At 46.2% G+C, this 25635-nt stretch overlaps 1 protein-coding gene across 1 annotated transcript in view; it reads right to left on the reverse strand.

Moving 5' to 3' along the window:
* The window catches only part of osgep (O-sialoglycoprotein endopeptidase), a 120280-nt gene that overhangs the window by 7304 nt on the left and 87341 nt on the right, over positions 1 to 25635 (reverse strand). The window contains exons 10-11 of the mRNA XM_072488005.1: positions 8510 to 8585; positions 960 to 1058 (exon numbers count right to left, since the gene is read on the reverse strand). Coding sequence (XP_072344106.1) covers positions 960 to 1058; positions 8510 to 8585 — 175 coding nt within the window. The remainder of the gene's footprint in view (positions 1 to 959; positions 1059 to 8509; positions 8586 to 25635) is intronic.

Raw genomic sequence — 25635 nt, forward strand, 5'->3', positions numbered from 1 at the left:
TAATATAACCATCCTCAGAATATTAGTGTCTGTTAATATAATTTTTTGATATAACCATCCTCAGAATACTAGCATGTTTCAGTGGGATTTATTAATATAACCATCCTCAGAATATTAGCATGTGATGTGATTTATTAATATAACCATCCTCAGAATATTAGCGTGTGTTGTGATTTGTTAATATAACCATCCACAGAATATGAGCATGTGTCAGTGTGATTTATTAATAAAACCAGCCTCAGGATATTTGCGTGTTAATGTGATTTATTAATAAAACCATCCTTAGAATATTAGCATGTGTTAATGCGATTTATTAATATAACCATACTCAGAATATTAGTGTGTTAATGTGATTTATTAGCATAATATACCACCGAATATTAGCATGTTAATGCGAATTATTAATATAACCATCCTCAGAATATTAGTGTGTGTTAATGTGATTTAATATAATATACCACTGAATATTCGCATTTGTAACATGATTGATCGATATAACAATCCTCAGAATAATTGTGTATTAATATGACTTTTCAATACAATAATGGTCAGCGTAATAACAAGTGTTAATTTGATATATGGATATAATAAATCTCTGAATAATAGCATGTGTTAATATGATTCAATCTAATATCCATCAGGATATTAGTGTCAATAATTTATTAATGGGATCATCCTCCAAATATTAGCATGTTAGTATGATTTTTTAATATAATAATTCTCAGGATATTAGTGGGTGTGAATATAATTTGTAAATATAATAACCTTTGGAATATTAATGTATTAATATGATTCATTAATATGATACTCTGAATATTATCGTGTTTAAGATTTATTCACATAATAGGCCTCAGAATATTAAGAGTGTTAACATGATTCATTATTAATTTAATTATCATCTGTTCAGAGGTTCTATGGGTCTCAGACAAGTTTTCAATTAAAGGGAATTGTATCCCTACCTCTGAGTGATCCACGAATCTTCCAGTGCAGTCACATGTCCTGCTCGGAACATCTCCCATCCAGCCTGTGCAATCATAGCGCCATTATCAATACAGAATCTGGAATGAGTAAACTTTGGTCAGCTGTGGTGATAAGCAAAGATATTAGAAGATGGGCATTTACACATATCCAGGTTTATACAATTGAAGGAGGACATGTCAGCAGCACCAAGCATATTTAAAATATGAGGTTAAGCTGATGAAGCGACAACAGATTACTTGCATGTCGAAAAGCATAATCAGCAGGTAATAGACAGGATTAAGCAATTACACAACGATCTATGCTCTGCACTCCTGCCACATCCAATGGTAGACCACTAAACAATTCACTGGAGGAGGAGGACCCACAAATAGCCCCATCCTTAATAATTGAACAGCCCAGCATATCAGTGCAAAAGATAATGCTGAAGCATTTGCAATAATCTTCAGCAGAAAGTGCTGAGTGGATGATTCATCTCAGCTTCCCCCAGAGTCTCTCAGCTGCTCAGCTTCTGGCATTTCAGCCTTGACTCAAACATGGACAACAAAAGCTCAACTCCAGAGGTGAGGTGAGAGTGACTGCCCTTGACATCAAGGCAGCTTTTGACCGAGGATGGCAGCAAGGAGCCGTAACTAAACTGGAATCAATGGGAATTGGGGAAAACTCTCCACTGGTTGGAGTCATACCTTGCACAAAAGGGAGATGGTTGTGGTGGTTGGAGGTCAGTTATCTCAGTTCCAGGACATCACTGCAGGAGCTTGTCAGGCCCAACCACTTCAGCTGCTTCATCAATGACCTTGTTTCCACCATGAGGTCAGAAGTGGTGTTCATTGTTGGTTGCACAATGTTCAGCACCATTCATGACTCCTCAGATAATGAAGCAGTCCATGTCTAAATGCAACAAGACCAGGACAATATCCAGGCTTGGCTAAAGTAGCAAGTAACATTCGTGCCACACAAGTGCCAGGCAATAGTTATATCCAACAAGAGAGAATCAAACCATCGCTCCTTATATTCAATGGCTTTTGTTATGTGAACGTACCTTTAAGACATGGATGTTTAAGCAATGTACCTTTAAGAAAACAGTGATGTCAGAGAGTGGGTGGAGCTGGGCTTTAGATCAGCCATTTTGCAGTTTAGTTTTGCAATTTGTAGGAAAAGAGCTGGGTGTGTGTCTGTGTTTTGCAGTGAGCTGGATCTCTGCCATGAAAGACTACCTCTGGATCATTTGGGTGATTTAAACTCATAATTGTAAAGCCTTTAACCTGATGTGATTCTGTTTAAAGGTGTTAAGTCTCTTGGAAGTTTGAAGGAACTTTTTAAGGAGTTATTTACTGTTGCAATATTTTCTGAGTTATCTTTGAAGTAAGGGGTGTTAAGAGATCCAATGTTTATTTAAGATGTCAAGTTGAGTTCATGGAATAAACATTGTTTTGTGTTTAAAAACCCACGTGTCCATAATTGTAATCCATGTGCTCAGAAAACCAACAAATACATTAAAGGGAGAGCTTGGTTGAACTCCATGATACATTTTGGGGTTCTGAAAATGCCTCGCCCATAACAAATTGGGGGCTCGTCTGGGATAAAAGTCTATCTATTGGATTGGCTTAGTGAACTTAAAGACAGTGAGAGGTGAGCATATTGTGGTTGCTTTTCAGGTGTGGTATTCTAGTTTAAGTGGGGAGTGAGTTGTGGACAATGGCTCTTTCAGAGGCTCAGAAGTTTTTGGGGGTGGAGACGGTCACACGCAGTACCTTACGGACAGAGACTAAAACAGACTGTTCGATTTGGCAAGAACATTGCAGTTAACATTACCTGAAAAAATGCTAAAAGATGAGGTAATTATGGCGGTGGTTAAGCATTTAAAGTTGCCTGAGATAGAGTTTGACTCATTGGAAATGGCAAAAATTCAGTTGCAAATTAAACAAATGGAACATGAGAAAGAATTAAAGCAGCTTGAATACGAGAGTGAGAGAGAGGAAAAAGAGAGAGAGAGGAAAAAGAAAGAGAAAGAGTGAGAGAGGAAAAAGAAAAGGAGAGAGAAGAAAGGAGAAAAGAAAGAATAGCCCTAGCAGAACAATAAGAAAAAGAAAGGGAGATACAGATCAGGGAAAAAGATAAAGAGAGGGAGTTTGAACTTCAGAAAATGGCTATGAAACATGACAATCAGTTAAAATTGGCAGACGTAAAGGGAAACATACAGTTGGATGATAGTGATGAGGATAGTGAGAAAGAGCGTCATTGTCGAAGGGTTGGTGGAAATCTATTTAAATATGTCCAAGCATTGCCAAGATTTGACGAGAAGGAAGTGGAAGCCTTTTTCATTTCATTTGAGAAGGTAGCTAAACAAATGAAATCGCCACAGGTCATGTGGGTGTTACTGATTCAAACAAAGCTGGTAGGTAGAGCTAGTGAAGTGTTTGCATCACTACCGGAGGAGGTATCTGGAACGTATGAGGAGGTGAAGAAATCCATCTTAGGTGCATATGAGCTAGTGCCTGAAGCTTACAGACAAAGGTTTAGAAATTTAAGGAAAGAATTTGGTCAAACATACATGGAGTTTGAAAGTCTCAAACAGAGTAATTTTGACAGGTAGATAAGGGCTTTGAAAATAGACCAAACGTATGAAGCTCTCAGAGAAATTATACTTTTGGAGGAGTTTAAAAATTCAATTCCTGATGTAGTGAGAACTCATGTGGAAGAACAGAGGGTTAGAACTGCGAGGTTAGCAGCGGAAATGGCAGATGATTATGAATTAGTTCATAAATCAAAGATTGGTTTCCGACATCAGTTTCAGCCGGTGAGGGATAGAAACTGGGGACATGAGAAATACTCAAGTGGCAAAGGTAAATAAAGGTGATCTGATGGGAGACAGTAAAGAGAGTATACCTCAGATTAAAAAAGAAATCCAGGAGGGTGGAAAAGAAATGAAAAGTTTCAGATGTTTTCACTGGAATAAACTAGGCCATGTAAAGTCACAGTGTTGGTGGTTGAAGAAAAGCACTGGGAAGGCTGATGTGGTAAAACAGGATAAGACAGTGGGGTTTGTTAGAGTGGTAAAGGAAAGCCCAAGGGAAGCGAAGGAGGTGCAAACGATTGTACAGCCTGTTCAAGAAGTAATTGTTAAGATGGTGTCAGATGTCTTTAAAGAATTTACTTGTGTGGGTAAGGTTTACTCATGTGTATCAGGAGGAGCAGGTAAAGAAGTCACAATTTTAAGAGATACAGGGGCTAGTCAATCTTTAATGGTAAGAGATGAGGAATTATGTAGTTTGGGAAGAATGTTGCCAGAAAAGTTGGTGATATGTGGAATTCAGGGTGAGAGGAGTAGGAGTGGTCTATTATATAAGGTAAGGTTGGAAAGTCCAGTGAAGAGTGGTGAAGTGGTAGTAGGAGTAATAGATAAACTATCTTGTCCAGGAATACAGTTTATCTTGGGTAATGATATCGCTGGATCGCAGGTGGAGTGATGCCTACTGTGGTTGATAAGCCAGTGGAAAATTAGTCAACTGAAGTGTTGAAGGACGAATATCCTGGGATTTTTCCGGATTGTGTAGTAACAAGGTCGCAAAGTCACAGGTTAAGACAAGAGGAGAAATCAAAGAGTGAAGATGAAGTTGAAGTACAATTATCAGAAACGATTTTTGATCAGATGGTTGAAAAAGAACAAGAACAGGTGGAGGATGAGGCGGATAATTTTAGTTCAGGGAAATTGGCGGAGTGACAACAGAAAGATGTAGAAATAAAACGGATATATCAGAAAGCATTTACGGAAGAGGAATCTGAGAGTATACCAGAGTGTAATTACCGTAAAAATGATGTTTTGATGAGAAAATGGAGACCTGTACATATGCAGGCAGATGAAAAGTGGGCAGAAGTTCATCAAGTAGTATTGCCGGTAGGGTATAGAAAGGAGGTGTTGGAGATGCACATGAGGTACCAGTGGGAGGTCATTTGGGAATAAGGAAAACTCAAGCTAAAATCCTTTTTGTTGGCCTGGACTACACATAAAGATGTAGTTAAATTTTGTCAATCATGTCACACATGTCAAGTGATAGGGAAACCTCAAGCAGTGATAAAACCAGCGCCCTTAATACCCATTCCAGCATTTGAGGAACCATTTACAAGGGTCCTAATCAATTGTGTAGGACCGCTTCCTAAAACAAAAAGTGGGAATCAATATCTTTTGACTGTAATGGATGTGTTTACTAGGTTTCCAGAGGCCATCCCAGTACATAATATTACAGCCAGAAGGATTGTGGAGGAGTTACTTAAATTCTTTACTACCCACAGAAATTCAATCGGATCAAGAAACAAATTTTACTTCAAAGAAGTTATGGAGAGCTGAGGACTAAAACAATTGAAATCAACTGCGTACCATCCAGAATTGCAGGGAGCGTTAGAAAGGTGGCATCAGATATTAAAGACAATGTTGAGGGCGTATTGTCAAGATTATTCAGAGGATTGGGATAAAGGAATCCCATTCGTATTGTTTGCAATTAGGGATGCACCTAATGAGTCTACCAAATTTAGTCCTTTTGAACTAATTTTTTGGTCATGAGGTAAGAGGACCACTTAAATTGATTAAGGAAAAATTGGTGGGTGAGAAATCAGAAATTGCACTATTGGATTACGTGTCAAATTTTAGGGAACGATTAAATAGAGCAGGTGAATTAGCTAGACAACATTTGAAAGTTGCACAAAATGTGATGAAATGGGTAGCGGACAAGAAATCTAATGTTCATAGTTTTGCCAGTGGAGATAAAGTTTTAGTGTTGTTACCAGTGATAGGGGAGCCTTTAAAAGTTAGGTTTTGTGGACCGTATCCGATTGAAAGGAAATTAAGTGAGGTGAATTATGTGGTAAAAACACCAGATAGAAGGAAGACTCACCGAGTGTCATGTGAATATGCTTAAAAGGTACTTTGAAAGGGAAGGAGAGAAAAAGGAGGTTATAATGATTCTAACTCTAAGTGACAAACCAAATCCAGATGACTATGAATTTGACATACCTCAAATTAAATTGTAAAATGAGGATGTTCTTAAAAATTGGGATGAATTGTTAAGTTACCTTCCAGAGGAAAAACAAACTGACCTGAAAGAGTTATTCATATCACATGGGAAAGTTTGTAGAGATAAATTGGGAAGTACTAAAATGGCTATACATGATGTAGATGTGGGAAATGCTGTTCCGATCAAACAACATCCATATAGACTTGACCTTTTAAAATTGGCACAGGTTAACAGAGAGATTGAGGATATGCTGAAGAATGGCATAATTGAAGTGGGGTGCAGCCAATGGAGCTCACCCATAGTGATGGTACTTAAACCAGAGAGTACCCAACGGTTGTGTGTGGACTATAGAAAGTTGAATGCATTTACAAGAACGGACTCTTATCCTATTCCACATTTGAAGGATTGCATTGAGAAAGTGGGACAATCTGCTTTTATTTCCAACTTCCAAACATGGAAAGAGCATTTAAAACATCGTATGGAGTTCTTCGATCGACTTCAGGTAGCGGGTTTGGTGATGAACCTAGCCGAAAGTGAATTTGGAGAAGCCCGAATCACTTTCCTTGAGGAGTTTCCGATACCCTCAAGACGAAGGGAGGCAATGCGATCTCTTAGCATGAGTGGATTTGGTCGAACAGCTGTGCAAGAGTTTTGTGGCATGATTACTCCACTGATGGAATTGCTGAAGAAACGTAAAAAAATTCAATGGACAGCGGACTTTCAACAGGCATTTGACTGCCTGAAAGCTGTGATCACCAATGTTCCTGTATTGGAGAATTGCAAGGGACTCTGTGGTCAGATTGAACTAAAGTATCTGACTCTAAAGAGAATTGCCGAGGAGTAGAGGAATGGATGGATCGTGCAGAGAATTTATTGTTCAAAGAGACTGTCAATCGAGAAGGATTTTGGTTGGAGGAAGCAGAACAAAGAAAAATTGCATATATTATTATACCTGGTTGAGTGTGTTGTTTTCTTTAAATTAAAATGTATATTTACTGTGTACATTTCTTAGTGGATGGTGCAAAAGTGAAAAATGAAACCATCTTGAAGTTGATGGGTTTTTTTTTTCTTGGGGGGAGGTGTCATGTGAGAGTACCTTTAAGACATGGATGTTTAAGCAATGTACCTTTAAGAAAACCGTGATGTCAGAGAGTGGGTGGAGCTGGGCTTTAGATCAGCTATTTTGCAGTTTAGTTTTGCAGTTTGGAGGAAAGAGCTGGGTGTGTGTCTGTGTTTTGCAGTGAGCTGGATCTCTGCCATGAAAGACTATCTCTGGATCATTTGGGTGATTTAAACTCATAATTGTAAAGCCTTTAACCTGATGTGATTTTGTTTAAAGGTGTTAAGTCTCTTGAAAGTTTGAAGGAACATTTTAAGGAGTTATTTACTGTTGCAATATTTTCTGAGTTATCTTTGAAGTAAGGGGTGTTAAGAGATCCAATGTTTATTTAAGATGTTAAGTTGAGTTCATGGAATAAACATTGTTTTGTGTTTAAAAACCCACGTGTCCATAATTGTAATTCCACACCTAGGGAACAAGCCGTGTGCTAGGAAAAGCAACAAATACATTAAAGGGAGAGATTGGTTCAACTCCATGATACATTTTGGGGTTCTGAAAACACCTCGCCCATAACACTTCACTATCGCTGAATCACCAACTATGAACATCTTGTGGGTTACAATTTACCAGAAACTGAACTGGACCCAAGCATATACATATTGTGGTTCGCAGAGCAAGTCAGAGGTTGGGAATCCTGCACCTCCTGACTCCCCAAAGCCTGTCCACCACCAACAGGGCACAAGCCAGGAGTGTAATGGAATATTCCCCAGTTGTCTGGATGAGTGCTCCTCCAACAACACTCAAGAAGTTCAGCATCATCGAGGACAAAGCAGCCCGTTTGATTGGCACACCATATATCAGCTTAAACAGTCACTCCCAAACCACCGACGCACAGTAGCAGCTGTGTGTACCATCTACAAGATGGACTGCAGCAACTCACCAAGGGTTGTTCGGCAGCACTTTCCAAACCCACGACCACTACAATGCAGAAGGACAAGAGCAGCAGATACCTGGGAACGCCACCTGTGAAGTTCCCCACCAAGTCACTCACATCCTAACTTGGAAATATACTGGCCATTTCTTCACTGTCGCTGGGTCAACATCCTAGAACTTCCTCCCTAACAGCATGGTGAGTGTACCTGCACCACATGGACTGCCGCTGTTCAAGGAGGCAGCTTCGCAAAGGGCAATTAGGGACGGGTAATAAATGCTAGCCTAGCCAGCGACGCCCACATCTCATGAATAAATTTTAAAAACACGCCGCTTATAACATCTTCCTTCACAGGCCTAAAATGTTTGCAATCTTGCACAGAGAAAAGTCACTGACACCCCAACACAGGAATGAAGAAAAAAACAAAATCAAATATTAGAATCTTGGGTTGAAAGTGAGGAATCAAGAACAGTGTGTGGGAAAAAGCTTTACTGTCAGAATAAAATCAATGAAGACAATCAAACTGACCTTTCATCTGTGGCAAAGAGTTTGGCTCCTCGTGCGTCACACATTGCCGCCATCATCTCTTGCAAGTGCAGATTACCTAAAACAAGACACAGAACGCTGGTATTCATCAGGTTGACAGCCTATGGCAACTCCCAAATTTAATCCCTCTTCGCAAGCTAGTGGCTACGGTAAACAAATTCCTGTCCGTCTCCCATTCATCATCCCGAGCATCAGTGAAAACACTCCCTACCCCTCTCTTCACTCTGTAAAATCACCTTCAATATGTTGGTATTGTGGAATTCTTTGTCCAAATGTGCTATTCCACTTCTCAATATCTACAGTCAACATCTCCAACCAGCGTCTGACTAATTACTGCCTGTTAGTCACACTGTACCGACCAATCTATCTCTACAAAGATTAGTAAACAATTCATTTTACGGGATGTGGGCGTTGCAGGTTAGGCCAGCATTTATTGCCCATCCCTAATTGCCCTTCAGAAAGTGGAGGTGGGTTGCCTTCTTGAACCCCTGCCGTTCTTGAGGCCTAGGTACATGCTGGGTGGTTGGTCCAGTTTCATTTATTTTTCGTGTTTTCGTACTGTTTGGATATAACTGAATGGCTTGCTGGGCCATTTCAGAGGGCATTTAAGAGTCAATCACATTGCTGTGGGTCTGGAGTCTCATGTAGGCCAGGTAAGGATGGCAGATTTCCTTCCTAAAGGACATTAGTGAACCAGATGGGTTTTTATTACAATCGACAATGGTCTTCATTAAGACTTTTAATTTCAGATATTTTATTATTTAAATGTCATCACTTGGTCTGGTGGAATTCAAACCCGGATCCCCAGATCATTACCCTGGGTCTGTGAATTACTAGAAAGGTCCACACTCTCGCACACTCACACGGCAACAACCCCATCAATCACTACAGGGTTTGGAATGGTCCACACTCTCGCACACTCACACTGCACTAACCGATCAATCGCTACAGGGTTTGGGAAATGGTCCACACTCTCGCACACTCACACTGCAACAACCCCATCAATCTCTACAGAGTTTGGAATGGTCCACACTCTCCCACACTCACACGGGCAGCACGGTAGCATTGTGGATAGCACAAATGCTTCACAGCTCCAGGGTCCCAGGTTCGATTCCGGCTTGGGTCACTGTCTGTGCGGAGTCTGCACATCCTCCCCGTGTGTGCGTGGGTTTCCTCCGGGTGCTCCGGTTTCCTCCCACAGTCCAAAGATGTGCGGGTTAGGTGGATTGGCCATGCTAAATTGCCCATAGTGTCCAAAATTGCCCTTAGTGTAGGGTGGGGTTACTGGGTTGTGGGGATAGGGTGGAGGTGTGGACCTTAGGTAGGGTGCTCTTTCCAAGAGTCGGTGCAGACTCGATGGGCCGAATGGCCTCCTTCTGCACTGTAAATTCTATGATACTATGCACTAACCGATCAATCTCTGCAGGATTTGGAAATGGTCCACACTCGCACACTCACACTGCCAAACCCATCAATCTCTGCAGGGTTTGGAATGGTCCACACTCTCGCGCACTCACACTGCTCTAACCCATCAATCTCTACAGAGGTTGGGAAATGTTCCACACTCTCGCACACTCACACTGCACTAACCCATCAATCTCTACAGAGTTTCGAATGGTCCACACTCTCCCACACTCACACTGCACTAGCCCATCAATCTCTGCAGGGTTTAGAAAGGTCCACACTCTCCCACACTCACACTGCAACAACCCCATCAACCTCTACAGAGTTTGGAAATGGTCCACACTCTCGCGCACTCACACTGCAACAACCCCATCAATCCCTGCAGTATTTGGAAATCGTCCACACCCTCGCACACTCACACTGCCAAACCCATCAACCTCTGCAGGGTTTAGAATGGTCCACACTCTCGCACACTCACACTGCACTAGCCCATCAATCTCTGCAGGGTTTAGAAAGGTCCACACTCTCCCACACTCACACTGCAACAACCCCATCAACCTCTACAGAGTTTGGAAATGGTCCACACTCTCGCGCACTCACACTGCAACAACCCCATCAATCCCTGCAGTATTTGGAAATCGTCCACACCCTCGCACACTCACACTGCCAAACCCATCAACCTCTGCAGGGTTTAGAATGGTCCACACTCTCGCACACTCACACTGCAACAACCCCATCAATCTCTACAGAGTTTGGAAATGGTCCACACTCTCGCACACTCACACTGCAACAACCCCATCAATCTCTACAGAGTTTGGAAATGGTCCACACTCTCGCACACTCACACTGCAACAACCCCATCAATCTCTACAGGGTTTGGAAATGGTCCACACTCTCGCACACTCACACTGCAACAACCCATCAATCTCTACAGGGTTTGGAATGGTCCCCACTCTCCCACACTCACACTGCACTAACCCATCAATCTCTACAGGGTTTGGAATGGTCCACACTCTCGCGCACTCACACTGCAACAACCCCATCAATCGCTACAGGGTTTGGAATGGTCCACACTCTCGCGCACTCACACTGCTCTAACCCATCAATCTCTACAGAGGTTGGGAAATGTTCCACACTCTCACGCACTCACACTGCACTAACCCATCAATCTCTACAGAGTTTCGAATGGTCCACACTCTCCCACACTCACACTGCACTGGCCCATCAATCTCTGCAGGGTTTCGAAAGGTCCACACTCTCCCACACTCACACTGCAACAACCCCATCAACCTCTACAGAGTTTGGAAATGGTCCACACTCTCGCGCACTCACACTGCAACAACCCCATCAATCCCTGCAGTATTTGGAAATCGTCCACACCCTCGCACACTCACACTGCCAAACCCATCAACCTCTGCAGGGTTTAGAATGGTCCACACTCTCGCACACTCACACTGCAACAACCCCATCAATCTCTACAGAGTTTGGAAATGGTCCACACTCTCGCACACTCACACTGCAACAACCCCATCAATCGCTACAGGGTTTGGAATGTCCACACTCTCGCACACTCACACTGCACTAACCCATCAATCTCTACAGGGTTTGGAAATGGTCCAAACTCTCCCACACTCACACTGCACTAATCCATCAATCTCTACAGTATTTGGAAATGGTCCACACTCTCGCACACTCACACTGCAACAACCCCATCAATCACTACAGGGTTTGGAATGGTCCACAATCTCGCACACTCACACTGCACTAACCCATCAATTTCTACAGGGTTTGGAAATGGTCCACGCTCTCGCACACTCACACTGCAATAACCCCGTCAATCTCTACAGAGTTTGGAAATGGTTCACAATGTCGCGCACTCACACTGCTCTAACCCATCAATCGCTACAGAGTTTGGGAAATGGTCCACCCTCTCCTACACTCACACTGCAATAACACCATCAATCTCCACAGGGTTTGGAAATGGTCAACACTCTCGCACACTCACACTGCAACAACCCCATCAATCTCTACAGGGTTTGGAAATGGTCAACACTCTCCCACACTCACTGCACTAACCCATCAATCTCTACAGAGTTTGGAAATGGTCCACACTCTCGCACACTCACACTGCTCTAACCCATCAATCTCTGCAGGGTTTGGAAATGGTCAACACTCTCCCACACTCACTGCACTAACCCATCAATCTCTACAGAGTTTGGAAATGGTCCACACTCGCACACTCACAATGCACTAACCCATCAATCTCTGCAGGGTTTGGAAATGGTCCACACTCTCGCACACTCACACTGCACGAACCCCATCAATCACTACGGGGTTTGGAATGGTCCACACTCTCCCACACTCACACTGCACTAACCCATCAATCTCTACAGAGTTTGGATCGGTCCACACTCTCGCACACTCACACTGCACTAACCCATCAATCTCTACAGGGTTAAGGTTTGGAATGGTCCACACTCTCCCACACTCACACTGCCAACCCATCAATCGCTACAGGGTTTGGAATGGTCCACACTCTCGCACACTCACACTGCACTAACCCATCAATCTCTACAGGGTTTGGAATGCTCCAGACTCTCCCACACTCACACTGCACTAACCCATCAATCTCTGCAGGGTTTAGAAAGGTCCACACTCTCCCACACTCACACTGCAACAACCCCATCAACCTCTACAGAGTTTGGAAATGGTCCACACTCTCGCGCACTCACACTGCAACAACCCCATCAATCCCTGCAGTATTTGGAAATCGTCCACACCCTCGCACACTCACACTGCCAAACCCATCAACCTCTGCAGGGTTTAGAATGGTCCACACTCTCGCACACTCACACTGCAACAACCCCATCAATCTCTACAGAGTTTGGAAATGGTCCACACTCTCGCACACTCACACTGCAACAACCCCATCAATCTCTACAGAGTTTGGAAATGGTCCACACTCTCGCACACTCACACTGCAACAACCCCATCAATCTCTACAGGGTTTGGAAATGGTCCACACTCTCGCACACTCACACTGCAACAACCCATCAATCTCTACAGGGTTTGGAATGGTCCCCACTCTCCCACACTCACACTGCACTAACCCATCAATCTCTACAGGGTTTGGAATGGTCCACACTCTCGCGCACTCACACTGCAACAACCCCATCAATCGCTACAGGGTTTGGAATGGTCCACACTCTCGCGCACTCACACTGCTCTAACCCATCAATCTCTACAGAGGTTGGGAAATGTTCCACACTCTCACGCACTCACACTGCACTAACCCATCAATCTCTACAGAGTTTCGAATGGTCCACACTCTCCCACACTCACACTGCACTAGCCCATCAATCTCTGCAGGGTTTAGAAAGGTCCACACTCTCCCACACTCACACTGCAACAACCCCATCAACCTCTACAGAGTTTGGAAATGGTCCACACTCTCGCGCACTCACACTGCAACAACCCCATCAATCCCTGCAGTATTTGGAAATCGTCCACACCCTCGCACACTCACACTGCCAAACCCATCAACCTCTGCAGGGTTTAGAATGGTCCACACTCTCGCACACTCACACTGCAACAACCCCATCAATCTCTACAGAGTTTGGAAATGGTCCACACTCTCGCACACTCACACTGCAACAACCCCATCAATCGCTACAGGGTTTGGAATGTCCACACTCTCGCACACTCACACTGCACTAACCCATCAATCTCTACAGGGTTTGGAAATGGTCCAAACTCTCCCACACTCACACTGCACTAATCCATCAATCTCTACAGTATTTGGAAATGGTCCACACTCTCGCACACTCACACTGCAACAACCCCATCAATCACTACAGGGTTTGGAATGGTCCACAATCTCGCACACTCACACTGCACTAACCCATCAATTTCTACAGGGTTTGGAAATGGTCCACGCTCTCGCACACTCACACTGCAATAACCCCGTCAATCTCTACAGAGTTTGGAAATGGTTCACAATGTCGCGCACTCACACTGCTCTAACCCATCAATCGCTACAGAGTTTGGGAAATGGTCCACCCTCTCCTACACTCACACTGCAATAACACCATCAATCTCCACAGGGTTTGGAAATGGTCAACACTCTCGCACACTCACACTGCAACAACCCCATCAATCTCTACAGGGTTTGGAAATGGTCAACACTCTCCCACACTCACTGCACTAACCCATCAATCTCTACAGAGTTTGGAAATGGTCCACACTCTCGCACACTCACACTGCTCTAACCCATCAATCTCTGCAGGGTTTGGAAATGGTCAACACTCTCCCACACTCACTGCACTAACCCATCAATCTCTACAGAGTTTGGAAATGGTCCACACTCGCACACTCACAATGCACTAACCCATCAATCTCTGCAGGGTTTGGAAATGGTCCACACTCTCGCACACTCACACTGCACGAACCCCATCAATCACTACGGGGTTTGGAATGGTCCACACTCTCCCACACTCACACTGCACTAACCCATCAATCTCTACAGAGTTTGGATCGGTCCACACTCTCGCACACTCACACTGCACTAACCCATCAATCTCTACAGGGTTAAGGTTTGGAATGGTCCACACTCTCCCACACTCACACTGCCAACCCATCAATCGCTACAGGGTTTGGAATGGTCCACACTCTCGCACACTCACACTGCACTAACCCATCAATCTCTACAGGGTTTGGAATGCTCCAGACTCTCCCACACTCACACTGCACTAACCCATCAATCTCTACAGGGTTTGGAAATGGTCCACACTCTCGCACACTCACACTGCACTAACCCATCAATCTCTACAGAGTTTGGAAATGGTCCACACTCTCGCGCACTCACACTGCAACAACCCCATCAATCTCTAAAGGGTTTGGGAAATGGTCCACACTCTCGCACACTCACACTGCACTAACCCATCAATCTCTACAGAGTTTGGAAATGGTCCACACTCTCGCGCACTCACACTGCAACAACCCCATCAATCTCTACAGGGTTTGGAATGCTCCAGACTCTCCCACACTCACACTGCACTAACCCATCAATCTCTACAGGGTTTGGAAATGGTCCACACTCTCGCACACTCACACTGCACTAACCCATCAATCTCTACAGAGTTTGGAAATGGTCCACACTCTCGCGCACTCACACTGCAACAACCCCATCAATCTCTAAAGGGTTAGGGTTTGGAATGGTCCGCACTCTCCCACACTCACACTGCACTAACCCATCAATCTCTACAGGGTTTGGGAAATGGTCCGCACTCTCGCGCACTCACACTGCACTAACCCATCAATCTCTACAGGGTTTGGAATGCTCCAGACTCTCCCACACTCACACTGCACAAACCCATCAATCTCTACAGGGTTTGGAAATGGTCCACACTCTCGCGCACTCACACTGCAACAACCCCATCAATCTCTAAAGGGTTTGGGAAATGGTCCACACTCTCGCACACTCACACTGCACTAACCCATCAATCTGTACAGAGTTTGGAAATGGTCCACACTCTCGCGCACTCACACTGCAACAACCCCATCAATCTCTACAGGGTTTGGAATGGTCCAGACTCTCCCACACTCACACTGCACTAACCCATCAATCTCTACAGGGTTTGGAAATGGTCCACACTCTCGCGCACTCACACTGCAACAACCCCATCAATCTCTAAAGGGTTTGGGAAATGGTCCACACTCTCGCACACTCACACTGCACTAACCCATCAATCTGTACAGAGTTTGGAAATGGTCCACACTCTCGCGCACTCACACTGCAACAACCCCATCAATCTCTACAGGGTTTGGAATGGTCCACACTCTCCCACACTCACACTGCAATAACCCCATCAATCTCTACAGAGTTTGGAAATGGTCCACACTTTCGCGCACTCACACTGCAACAACCCCATCAATCTCTACAGGGTTTGGAATGGTCCTCACTCTCCCACACTCACACTGCACTAACCCATCAATCTCTACAGAGTTTGGAAATGGTCCACACTCTCGCGCACTCACACTGCTCTAACCCATCAATCTCTACAGAGTTTGGGAAACGGTCCACCCTCTCCTACACTCACACTGCAACAACCCCATCAATCTCTACAGAGTTTGGAAATGGTCCACACTCTCACACACTCACACTGCAATAACCCCATCAATCTCTACAGGGTTTGGAAATGGTCAACACTCTCGCACACTCACACTGCACTAACCCATCAATCTCTACAGGGTTTGGGAAATGGTCCACCCTCTCGCACACTCACACTGCATTAACCCATCAATCTCTACAGAGTTTGGAAATGGTCCACACTCTCGCGCACTCACACTGCTCTAACCCATCAATCTCTACAGAGTTTGGGAAACGGTCCACCCTCTCCTACACTCACACTGCAACAACCCCATCAATCTCTACGGGGTTTGGAATGGTCCACACTATCCCACACTCACACTGCAACAACCCCATCAATCTCTACAGGGTTTGGAAATGGTCTTCACTCTCCCACACTCACACTGCACTAACCCATCAATCTCTACAGGGTTTGGAAATGGTCTTCACTCTCCCACACTCACACTGCAACAACCCCATCAATCTCTACGGGGTTTGGAATGGTCCACACTCTCCCACACTCACACTGCACTAACCCATCAATCTCTACAGAGTTTGGATCGGTCCACACTCTCGCACACTCACACTGCACTAACCCATCAATCTCTACAGGGTTAAGGTTTGGAATGGTCCACACTCTCCCACACTCACACTGCCAACCCATCAATCGCTACAGGGTTTGGGAAATGGTCCACACTCTCGCGCACTCACACTGCAACAACCCCATCAATCTCTACAGAGTTTGGAATGGTCCACACTCTCCCACACTCACACGGGCAGCACGGTAGCATTGTGGATAGCACAAATGCTTCACAGCTCCAGGGTCCCAGGTTCGATTCCGGCTTGGGTCACTGTCTGTGCGGAGTCTGCACATCCTCCCCGTGTGTGCGTGGGTTTCCTCCGGGTGCTCCGGTTTCCTCCCACAGTCCAAAGATGTGCGGGTTAGGTGGATTGGCCATGCTAAATTGCCCATAGTGTCCAAAATTGCCCTTAGTGTAGGGTGGGGTTACTGGGTTGTGGGGATAGGGTGGAGGTGTGGACCTTAGGTAGGGTGCTCTTTCCAAGAGTCGGTGCAGACTCGATGGGCCGAATGGCCTCCTTCTGCACTGTAAATTCTATGATACTATGATACTATGCACTAACCGATCAATCTCTGCAGGATTTGGAAATGGTCCACACTCGCACACTCACACTGCCAAACCCATCAATCTCTGCAGGGTTTGGAATGGTCCACACTCTCACGCACTCACACTGCTCTAACCCATCAATCTCTACAGAGGTTGGGAAATGTTCCACACTCTCACGCACTCACACTGCACTAACCCATCAATCTCTACAGAGTTTCGAATGGTCCACACTCTCCCACACTCACACTGCACTAGCCCATAAATCTCTGCAGGGTTTAGAAAGGTCCACACTCTCCCACACTCACACTGCAACAACCCCATCAACCTCTACAGAGTTTGGAAATGGTCCACACTCTCGCACACTCACACTGCAACAACCCCATCAATCTCTACAGAGTTTGGAATGTCCACACTCTCACACACTCACACTGCAACAACCCCATCAATCTCTACAGAGTTTGGAATGTCCACACTCTCGCACACTCACACTGCAACAACCCCATCAATCCCTGCAGTATTTGGAAATGGTCCACACTTTCGCGCACTCACACTGCAACAACCCCATCAATCACTACAGGGTTTGGAATGTCCACACTCTCGCACACTCACACTGCACTAACCCATCAATCTCTACAGGGTTTGGAATGGTCCAAACTCTTCCACACTCACACTGCACTAATCCATCAATCTCTACAGTATTTGGAAATGGTCCACACTCTCGCACACTCACACTGCAACAACCCCATCAATCACTACAGGGTTTGGAATGGTCCACAATCTCGCACACTCACACTGCAATAACCCCGTCAATCTCTACAGAGTTTGGAAATGGTTCACAATGTCGCGCACTCACACTGCTCTAACCCATCAATCGCTACAGAGTTTGGGAAATGGTCCACCCTCTCCTACACTCACACTGCAATAACCCCATCAATCTGCACAGGGTTTGGAAATGGTCCACACTCTCGCGCACTCACACTGCAACAACCCCATCAATCTCTACAGGGTTTGGAATGGTCCACACTCTCCCACACTCACACTGCACTAACCCATCAATCTCTACAGAGTTTGGATCGGTCCACACTCTCGCACACTCACACTGCACTAACCCATCAATCTCTACAGGGTTAAGGTTTGGAATGGTCCACACTCTCGCACACTCACACTGCACTAACCCATCAATCTCTACAGGGTTAAGGTTTGGAATGGTCCACACTCTCGCACACTCACACTGCAACAACCCCATCAATCTCTACAGAGTTTGGAATGTCCACACTCTCGCGCACTCACACTGCAACAACCCCATCAATCACTACAGGGTTTGGAATGTCCACACTCTCGCACACTCACACTGCACTAACCCATCAATCTCTACAGGGTTTGGAATGGTCCAAACTCTTCCACACTCACACTGCACTAATCCATCAATCTCTACAGTATTTGGAAATGGTCCTCACTCTCGCACACTCACACTGCAACAACCCCATCAATCACTACAGGGTTTGGAATGGTCCACAATCTCGCACACTCACACTGCAATAACCCCGTCAATCTCTACAGAGTTTGGAAATGGTTCACAATGTCGCGCACTCACACTGCTCTAACCCATCAATCGCTACAGAGTTTGGGAAATGGTCCACCCTCTCCTACACTCACACTGCAATAACCCCATCAATCTGCACAGGGTTTGGAAATGGTCCACACTCTCGCGCACTCACACTGCAACAACCCCATCAATCTCTACAGGGTTTGGAATGGTCCACACTCTCCCACACTCACACTGCACTAACCCATCAATCTCTACAGAGTTTGGATCGGTCCACACTCTCGCACACTCACACTGCACTAACCCATCAATCTCTACAGGGTTAAGGTTTGGAATGGTCCACACTCTCGCACACTCACACTGCACTAACCCATCAATCTCTACAGGGTTAAGGTTTGGAATGGTCCACACTCTCCCACACTCACACTGCCAACCCATCAATCTCTACAGGGTTTGGAATGCTCCAGACTCTCCCACACTCACACTGCACTAACCCATCAATCTCTACAGGGTTTGGAAATGGTCCACACTCTCGCACACTCACACTGCACTAACCCATCAATCTCTACAGAGTTTGGAAATGGTCCACACTCTCGCGCACTCACACTGCAACAACCCCATCAATCTCTAAAGGGTTAGGGTTTGGAATGGTCCGCACTCTCCCACACTCACACTGCACTAACCCATCAATCTCTACAGGGTTTGGAAATGGTCCACACTCTCGCGCACTCACACTGCAACAACCCCATCAATCTCTAAAGGGTTTGGGAAATGGTCCACACTCTCGCACACTCACACTGCACTAACCCATCAATCTGTACAGAGTTTGGAAATGGTCCACACTCTCGCGCACTCACACTGCAACAACCCCATCAATCTCTACAGGGTTTGGAATGCTCCAGACTCTCCCACACTCACACTGCACTAACCCATCAATCTCTACAGGGTTTGGAAATGGTCCACACTCTCGCACACTCACACTGCACTAACCCATCAATCTCTACAAAGTTTGGAAATGGTCCACACTCTCGCGCACTCACACTGCAACAACCCCATCAATCTCTAAAGGGTTAGGGTTTGGAATGGTCCGCACTCTCCCACACTCACACTGCACTAACCCATCAATCTCTACAGGGTTTGGAATGCTCCAGACTCTCCCACACTCACACTGCACAAACCCATCAATCTCTACAGGGTTTGGAAATGGTCCACACTCTCGCGCACTCACACTGCAACAACCCCATCAATCTCTAAAGGGTTTGGGAAATGGTCCACACTCTCGCACACTCACACTGCACTAACCCATCAATCTCTACAGAGTTTGGGAAACGGTCCACCCTCTCCTACACTCACACTGCAACAACCCCATCAATCTCTACGGGGTTTGGAATGGTCCACACTATCCCACACTCACACTGCAACAACCCCATCAATCTCTACAGGGTTTGGAAATGGTCTTCACTCTCCCACACTCACACTGCACTAACCCATCAATCTCTACAGGGTTTGGAAATGGTCTTCACTCTCCCACACTCACACTGCAACAACCCCATCAATCTCTACGGGGTTTGGAATGGTCCACACTCTCCCACACTCACACTGCACTAACCCATCAATCTCTACAGAGTTTGGATCGGTCCACACTCTCGCACACTCACACTGCACTAACCCATCAATCTCTACAGGGTTAAGGTTTGGAATGGTCCACACTCTCCCACACTCACACTGCCAACCCATCAATCGCTACAGGGTTTGGGAAATGGTCCACACTCTCGCGCACTCACACTGCAACAACCCCATCAATCTCTACAGAGTTTGGAATGGTCCACACTCTCCCACACTCACACGGGCAGCACGGTAGCATTGTGGATAGCACAAATGCTTCACAGCTCCAGGGTCCCAGGTTCGATTCCGGCTTGGGTCACTGTCTGTGCGGAGTCTGCACATCCTCCCCGTGTGTGCGTGGGTTTCCTCCGGGTGCTCCGGTTTCCTCCCACAGTCCAAAGATGTGCGGGTTAGGTGGATTGGCCATGCTAAATTGCCCATAGTGTCCAAAATTGCCCTTAGTGTAGGGTGGGGTTACTGGGTTGTGGGGATAGGGTGGAGGTGTGGACCTTAGGTAGGGTGCTCTTTCCAAGAGTCGGTGCAGACTCGATGGGCCGAATGGCCTCCTTCTGCACTGTAAATTCTATGATACTATGATACTATGCACTAACCGATCAATCTCTGCAGGATTTGGAAATGGTCCACACTCGCACACTCACACTGCCAAACCCATCAATCTCTGCAGGGTTTGGAATGGTCCACACTCTCACGCACTCACACTGCTCTAACCCATCAATCTCTACAGAGGTTGGGAAATGTTCCACACTCTCACGCACTCACACTGCACTAACCCATCAATCTCTACAGAGTTTCGAATGGTCCACACTCTCCCACACTCACACTGCAACAACCCCATCAACCTCTACAGAGTTTGGAAATGGTCCACACTCTCGCGCACTCACACTGCAACAACCCCATCAATCCCTGCAGTATTTGGAAATCGTCCACACTCTCGCACACTCACACTGCCAAACCCATCAACCTCTGCAGGGTTTAGAATGGTCCACACTCTCGCACACTCACACTGCAACAACCCCATCAATCTCTACAGAGTTTGGAAATGGTCCACACTCTCGCACACTCACACTGCAACAACCCCATCAATCACTACAGGGTTTGGAATGTCCACACTCTCGCACACTCACACTGCACTAACCCATCAATCTCTACAGGGTTTGGAATGGTCCAAACTCTCCCACACTCACACTGCACTAATCCATCAATCTCTACAGTATTTGGAAATGGTCCACACTCTCGCACACTCACACTGCAACAACCCCATCAATCACTACAGGGTTTGGAATGGTCCACAATCTCGCACACTCACACTGCAATAACCCCGTCAATCTCTACAGAGTTTGGAAATGGTTCACAATGTCGCGCACTCACACTGCTCTAACCCATCAATCGCTACAGAGTTTGGGAAATGGTCCACCCTCTCCTACACTCACACTGCAATAACCCCATCAATCTGCACAGGGTTTGGAAATGGTCAACACTCTCGCACACTCACACTGCAACAACCCCATCAATCTCTACAGGGTTTGGAAATGGTCCACCCTCTCCTACACTCACACTGCAATAACCCCATCAATCTGCACAGGGTTTGGAATGGTCCACACTCTCCCACACTCACACTGCAACAACCCCATCAATCACTACAGGGTTTGGAATGTCCACACTCTCGCACACTCACACTGCACTAACCCATCAATCTCTACAGGGTTAAGGTTTGGAATGGTCCACACTCTCCCACACTCACACTGCCAACCCATCAATCACTACAGGGTTTGGAATGGTCCACACTCTCGCGCACTCACACTGCACTAACCCATCAATCTCTACAGGGTTTGGAATGCTCCAGACTCTCCCACACTCACACTGCACTAACCCATCAATCTCTACAGGGTTTGGAAATGGTCCACACTCTCGCACACTCACACTGCACTAACCCATCAATCTCTACAGAGTTTGGAAATGGTCCACACTCTCGCGCACTCACACTGCAACAACCCCATCAATCTCTAAAGGGTTAGGGTTTGGAATGGTCCGCACTCTCCCACACTCACACTGCACTAACCCATCAATCTCTACAGGGTTTGGAAATGGTCCACACTCTCGCGCACTCACACTGCAACAACCCCATCAATCTCTAAAGGGTTTGGGAAATGGTCCACACTCTCGCACACTCACACTGCACTAACCCATCAATCTGTACAGAGTTTGGAAATGGTCCACACTCTCGCGCACTCACACTGCAACAACCCCATCAATCTCTACAGGGTTTGGAATGCTCCAGACTCTCCCACACTCACACTGCAATAACCCATCAATCTCTACAGGGTTTGGAAATGGTCCACACTCTCGCACACTCACACTGCACTAACCCATCAATCTCTACAGAGTTTGGAAATGGTCCACACTCTCGCGCACTCACACTGCAACAACCCCATCAATCTCTAAAGGGTTAGGGTTTGGAATGGTCCGCACTCTCCCACACTCACACTGCACTAACCCATCAATCTCTACAGGGTTTGGAATGCTCCAGACTCTCCCACACTCACACTGCACTAACCCATCAATCTCTACAGGGTTTGGAAATGGTCCACACTCTCGCGCACTCACACTGCAACAACCCCATCAATCTCTAAAGGGTTTGGGAAATGGTCCACACTCTCGCACACTCACACTGCACTAACCCATCAATCTGTACAGAGTTTGGAAATGGTCCACACTCTCGCGCACTCACACTGCAACAACCCCATCAATCTCTACAGGGTTTGGAATGGTCCACACTCTCCCACACTCACACTGCAATAACCCCATCAATCTCTACAGAGTTTGGAAATGGTCCACACTTTCGCGCACTCACACTGCAACAACCCCATCAATCTCTACAGGGTTTGGAATGGTCCTCACTCTCCCACACTCACACTGCACTAACCCATCAATCTCTACAGAGTTTGGAAATGGTCCACACTCTCGCGCACTCACACTGCTCTAACCCATCAATCTCTACAGAGTTTGGGAAACGGTCCACCCTCTCCTACACTCACACTGCAACAACCCCATCAATCTCTACAGAGTTTGGAAATGGTCCACACTCTCACACACTCACACTGCAATAACCCCATCAATCTCTACAGGGTTTGGAAATGGTCAACACTCTCGCACACTCACACTGCACTAACCCATCAATCTCTACAGGGTTTGGGAAATGGTCCACCCTCTCGCACACTCACACTGCATTAACCCATCAATCTCTACAGAGTTTGGAAATGGTCCACACTCTCGCGCACTCACACTGCTCTAACCCATCAATCTCTACAGAGTTTGGGAAACGGTCCACCCTCTCCTACACTCACACTGCAACAACCCCATCAATCTCTACGGGGTTTGGAATGGTCCACACTATCCCACACTCACACTGCAACAACCCCATCAATCTCTACAGGGTTTGGAAATGGTCTTCACTCTCCCACACTCACACTGCACTAACCCATCAATCTCTACAGGGTTTGGAAATGGTCTTCACTCTCCCACACTCACACTGCAACAACCCCATCAATCTCTACGGGGTTTGGAATGGTCCACACTCTCCCACACTCACACTGCACTAACCCATCAATCTCTACAGAGTTTGGATCGGTCCACACTCTCGCACACTCACACTGCACTAACCCATCAATCTCTACAGGGTTAAGGTTTGGAATGGTCCACACTCTCCCACACTCACACTGCCAACCCATCAATCGCTACAGGGTTTGGGAAATGGTCCACACTCTCGCGCACTCACACTGCAACAACCCCATCAATCTCTACAGAGTTTGGAATGGTCCACACTCTCCCACACTCACACGGGCAGCACGGTAGCATTGTGGATAGCACAAATGCTTCACAGCTCCAGGGTCCCAGGTTCGATTCCGGCTTGGGTCACTGTCTGTGCGGAGTCTGCACATCCTCCCCGTGTGTGCGTGGGTTTCCTCCGGGTGCTCCGGTTTCCTCCCACAGTCCAAAGATGTGCGGGTTAGGTGGATTGGCCATGCTAAATTGCCCATAGTGTCCAAAATTGCCCTTAGTGTAGGGTGGGGTTACTGGGTTGTGGGGATAGGGTGGAGGTGTGGACCTTAGGTAGGGTGCTCTTTCCAAGAGTCGGTGCAGACTCGATGGGCCGAATGGCCTCCTTCTGCACTGTAAATTCTATGATACTATGATACTATGCACTAACCGATCAATCTCTGCAGGATTTGGAAATGGTCCACACTCGCACACTCACACTGCCAAACCCATCAATCTCTGCAGGGTTTGGAATGGTCCACACTCTCACGCACTCACACTGCTCTAACCCATCAATCTCTACAGAGGTTGGGAAATGTTCCACACTCTCACGCACTCACACTGCACTAACCCATCAATCTCTACAGAGTTTCGAATGGTCCACACTCTCCCACACTCACACTGCACTAGCCCATCAATCTCTGCAGGGTTTAGAAAGGTCCACACTCTCCCACACTCACACTGCAACAACCCCATCAACCTCTACAGAGTTTGGAAATGGTCCACACTCTCGCGCACTCACACTGCAACAACCCCATCAATCCCTGCAGTATTTGGAAATCGTCCACACTCTCGCACACTCACACTGCCAAACCCATCAACCTCTGCAGGGTTTAGAATGGTCCACACTCTCGCACACTCACACTGCAACAACCCCATCAATCTCTACAGAGTTTGGAAATGGTCCACACTCTCCCACACTCACACTGCAACAACCCCATCAATCTCTACAGAGTTTGGAAATGGTCCACACTCTCGCACACTCACACTGCAACAACCCCATCAATCTCTACAGAGTTTGGAATGTCCACACTCTCACACACTCACACTGCAACAACCCCATCAATCTCTACAGAGTTTGGAATGTCCACACTCTCGCACACTCACACTGCAACAACCCCATCAATCCCTGCAGTATTTGGAAATGGTCCACACTTTCGCGCACTCACACTGCAACAACCCCATCAATCACTACAGGGTTTGGAATGTCCACACTCTCGCACACTCACACTGCACTAACCCATCAATCTCTACAGGGTTTGGAATGGTCCAAACTCTTCCACACTCACACTGCACTAATCCATCAATCTCTACAGTATTTGGAAATGGTCCACACTCTCGCACACTCACACTGCAACAACCCCATCAATCACTACAGGGTTTGGAATGGTCCACAATCTCGCACACTCACACTGCAATAACCCCGTCAATCTCTACAGAGTTTGGAAATGGTTCACAATGT

This window comes from Scyliorhinus torazame, chromosome 22 (genome assembly GCF_047496885.1).
Source record: "Scyliorhinus torazame isolate Kashiwa2021f chromosome 22, sScyTor2.1, whole genome shotgun sequence".
In the NCBI taxonomy this organism is placed as follows: Eukaryota; Metazoa; Chordata; class Chondrichthyes; order Carcharhiniformes; family Scyliorhinidae; genus Scyliorhinus; species Scyliorhinus torazame.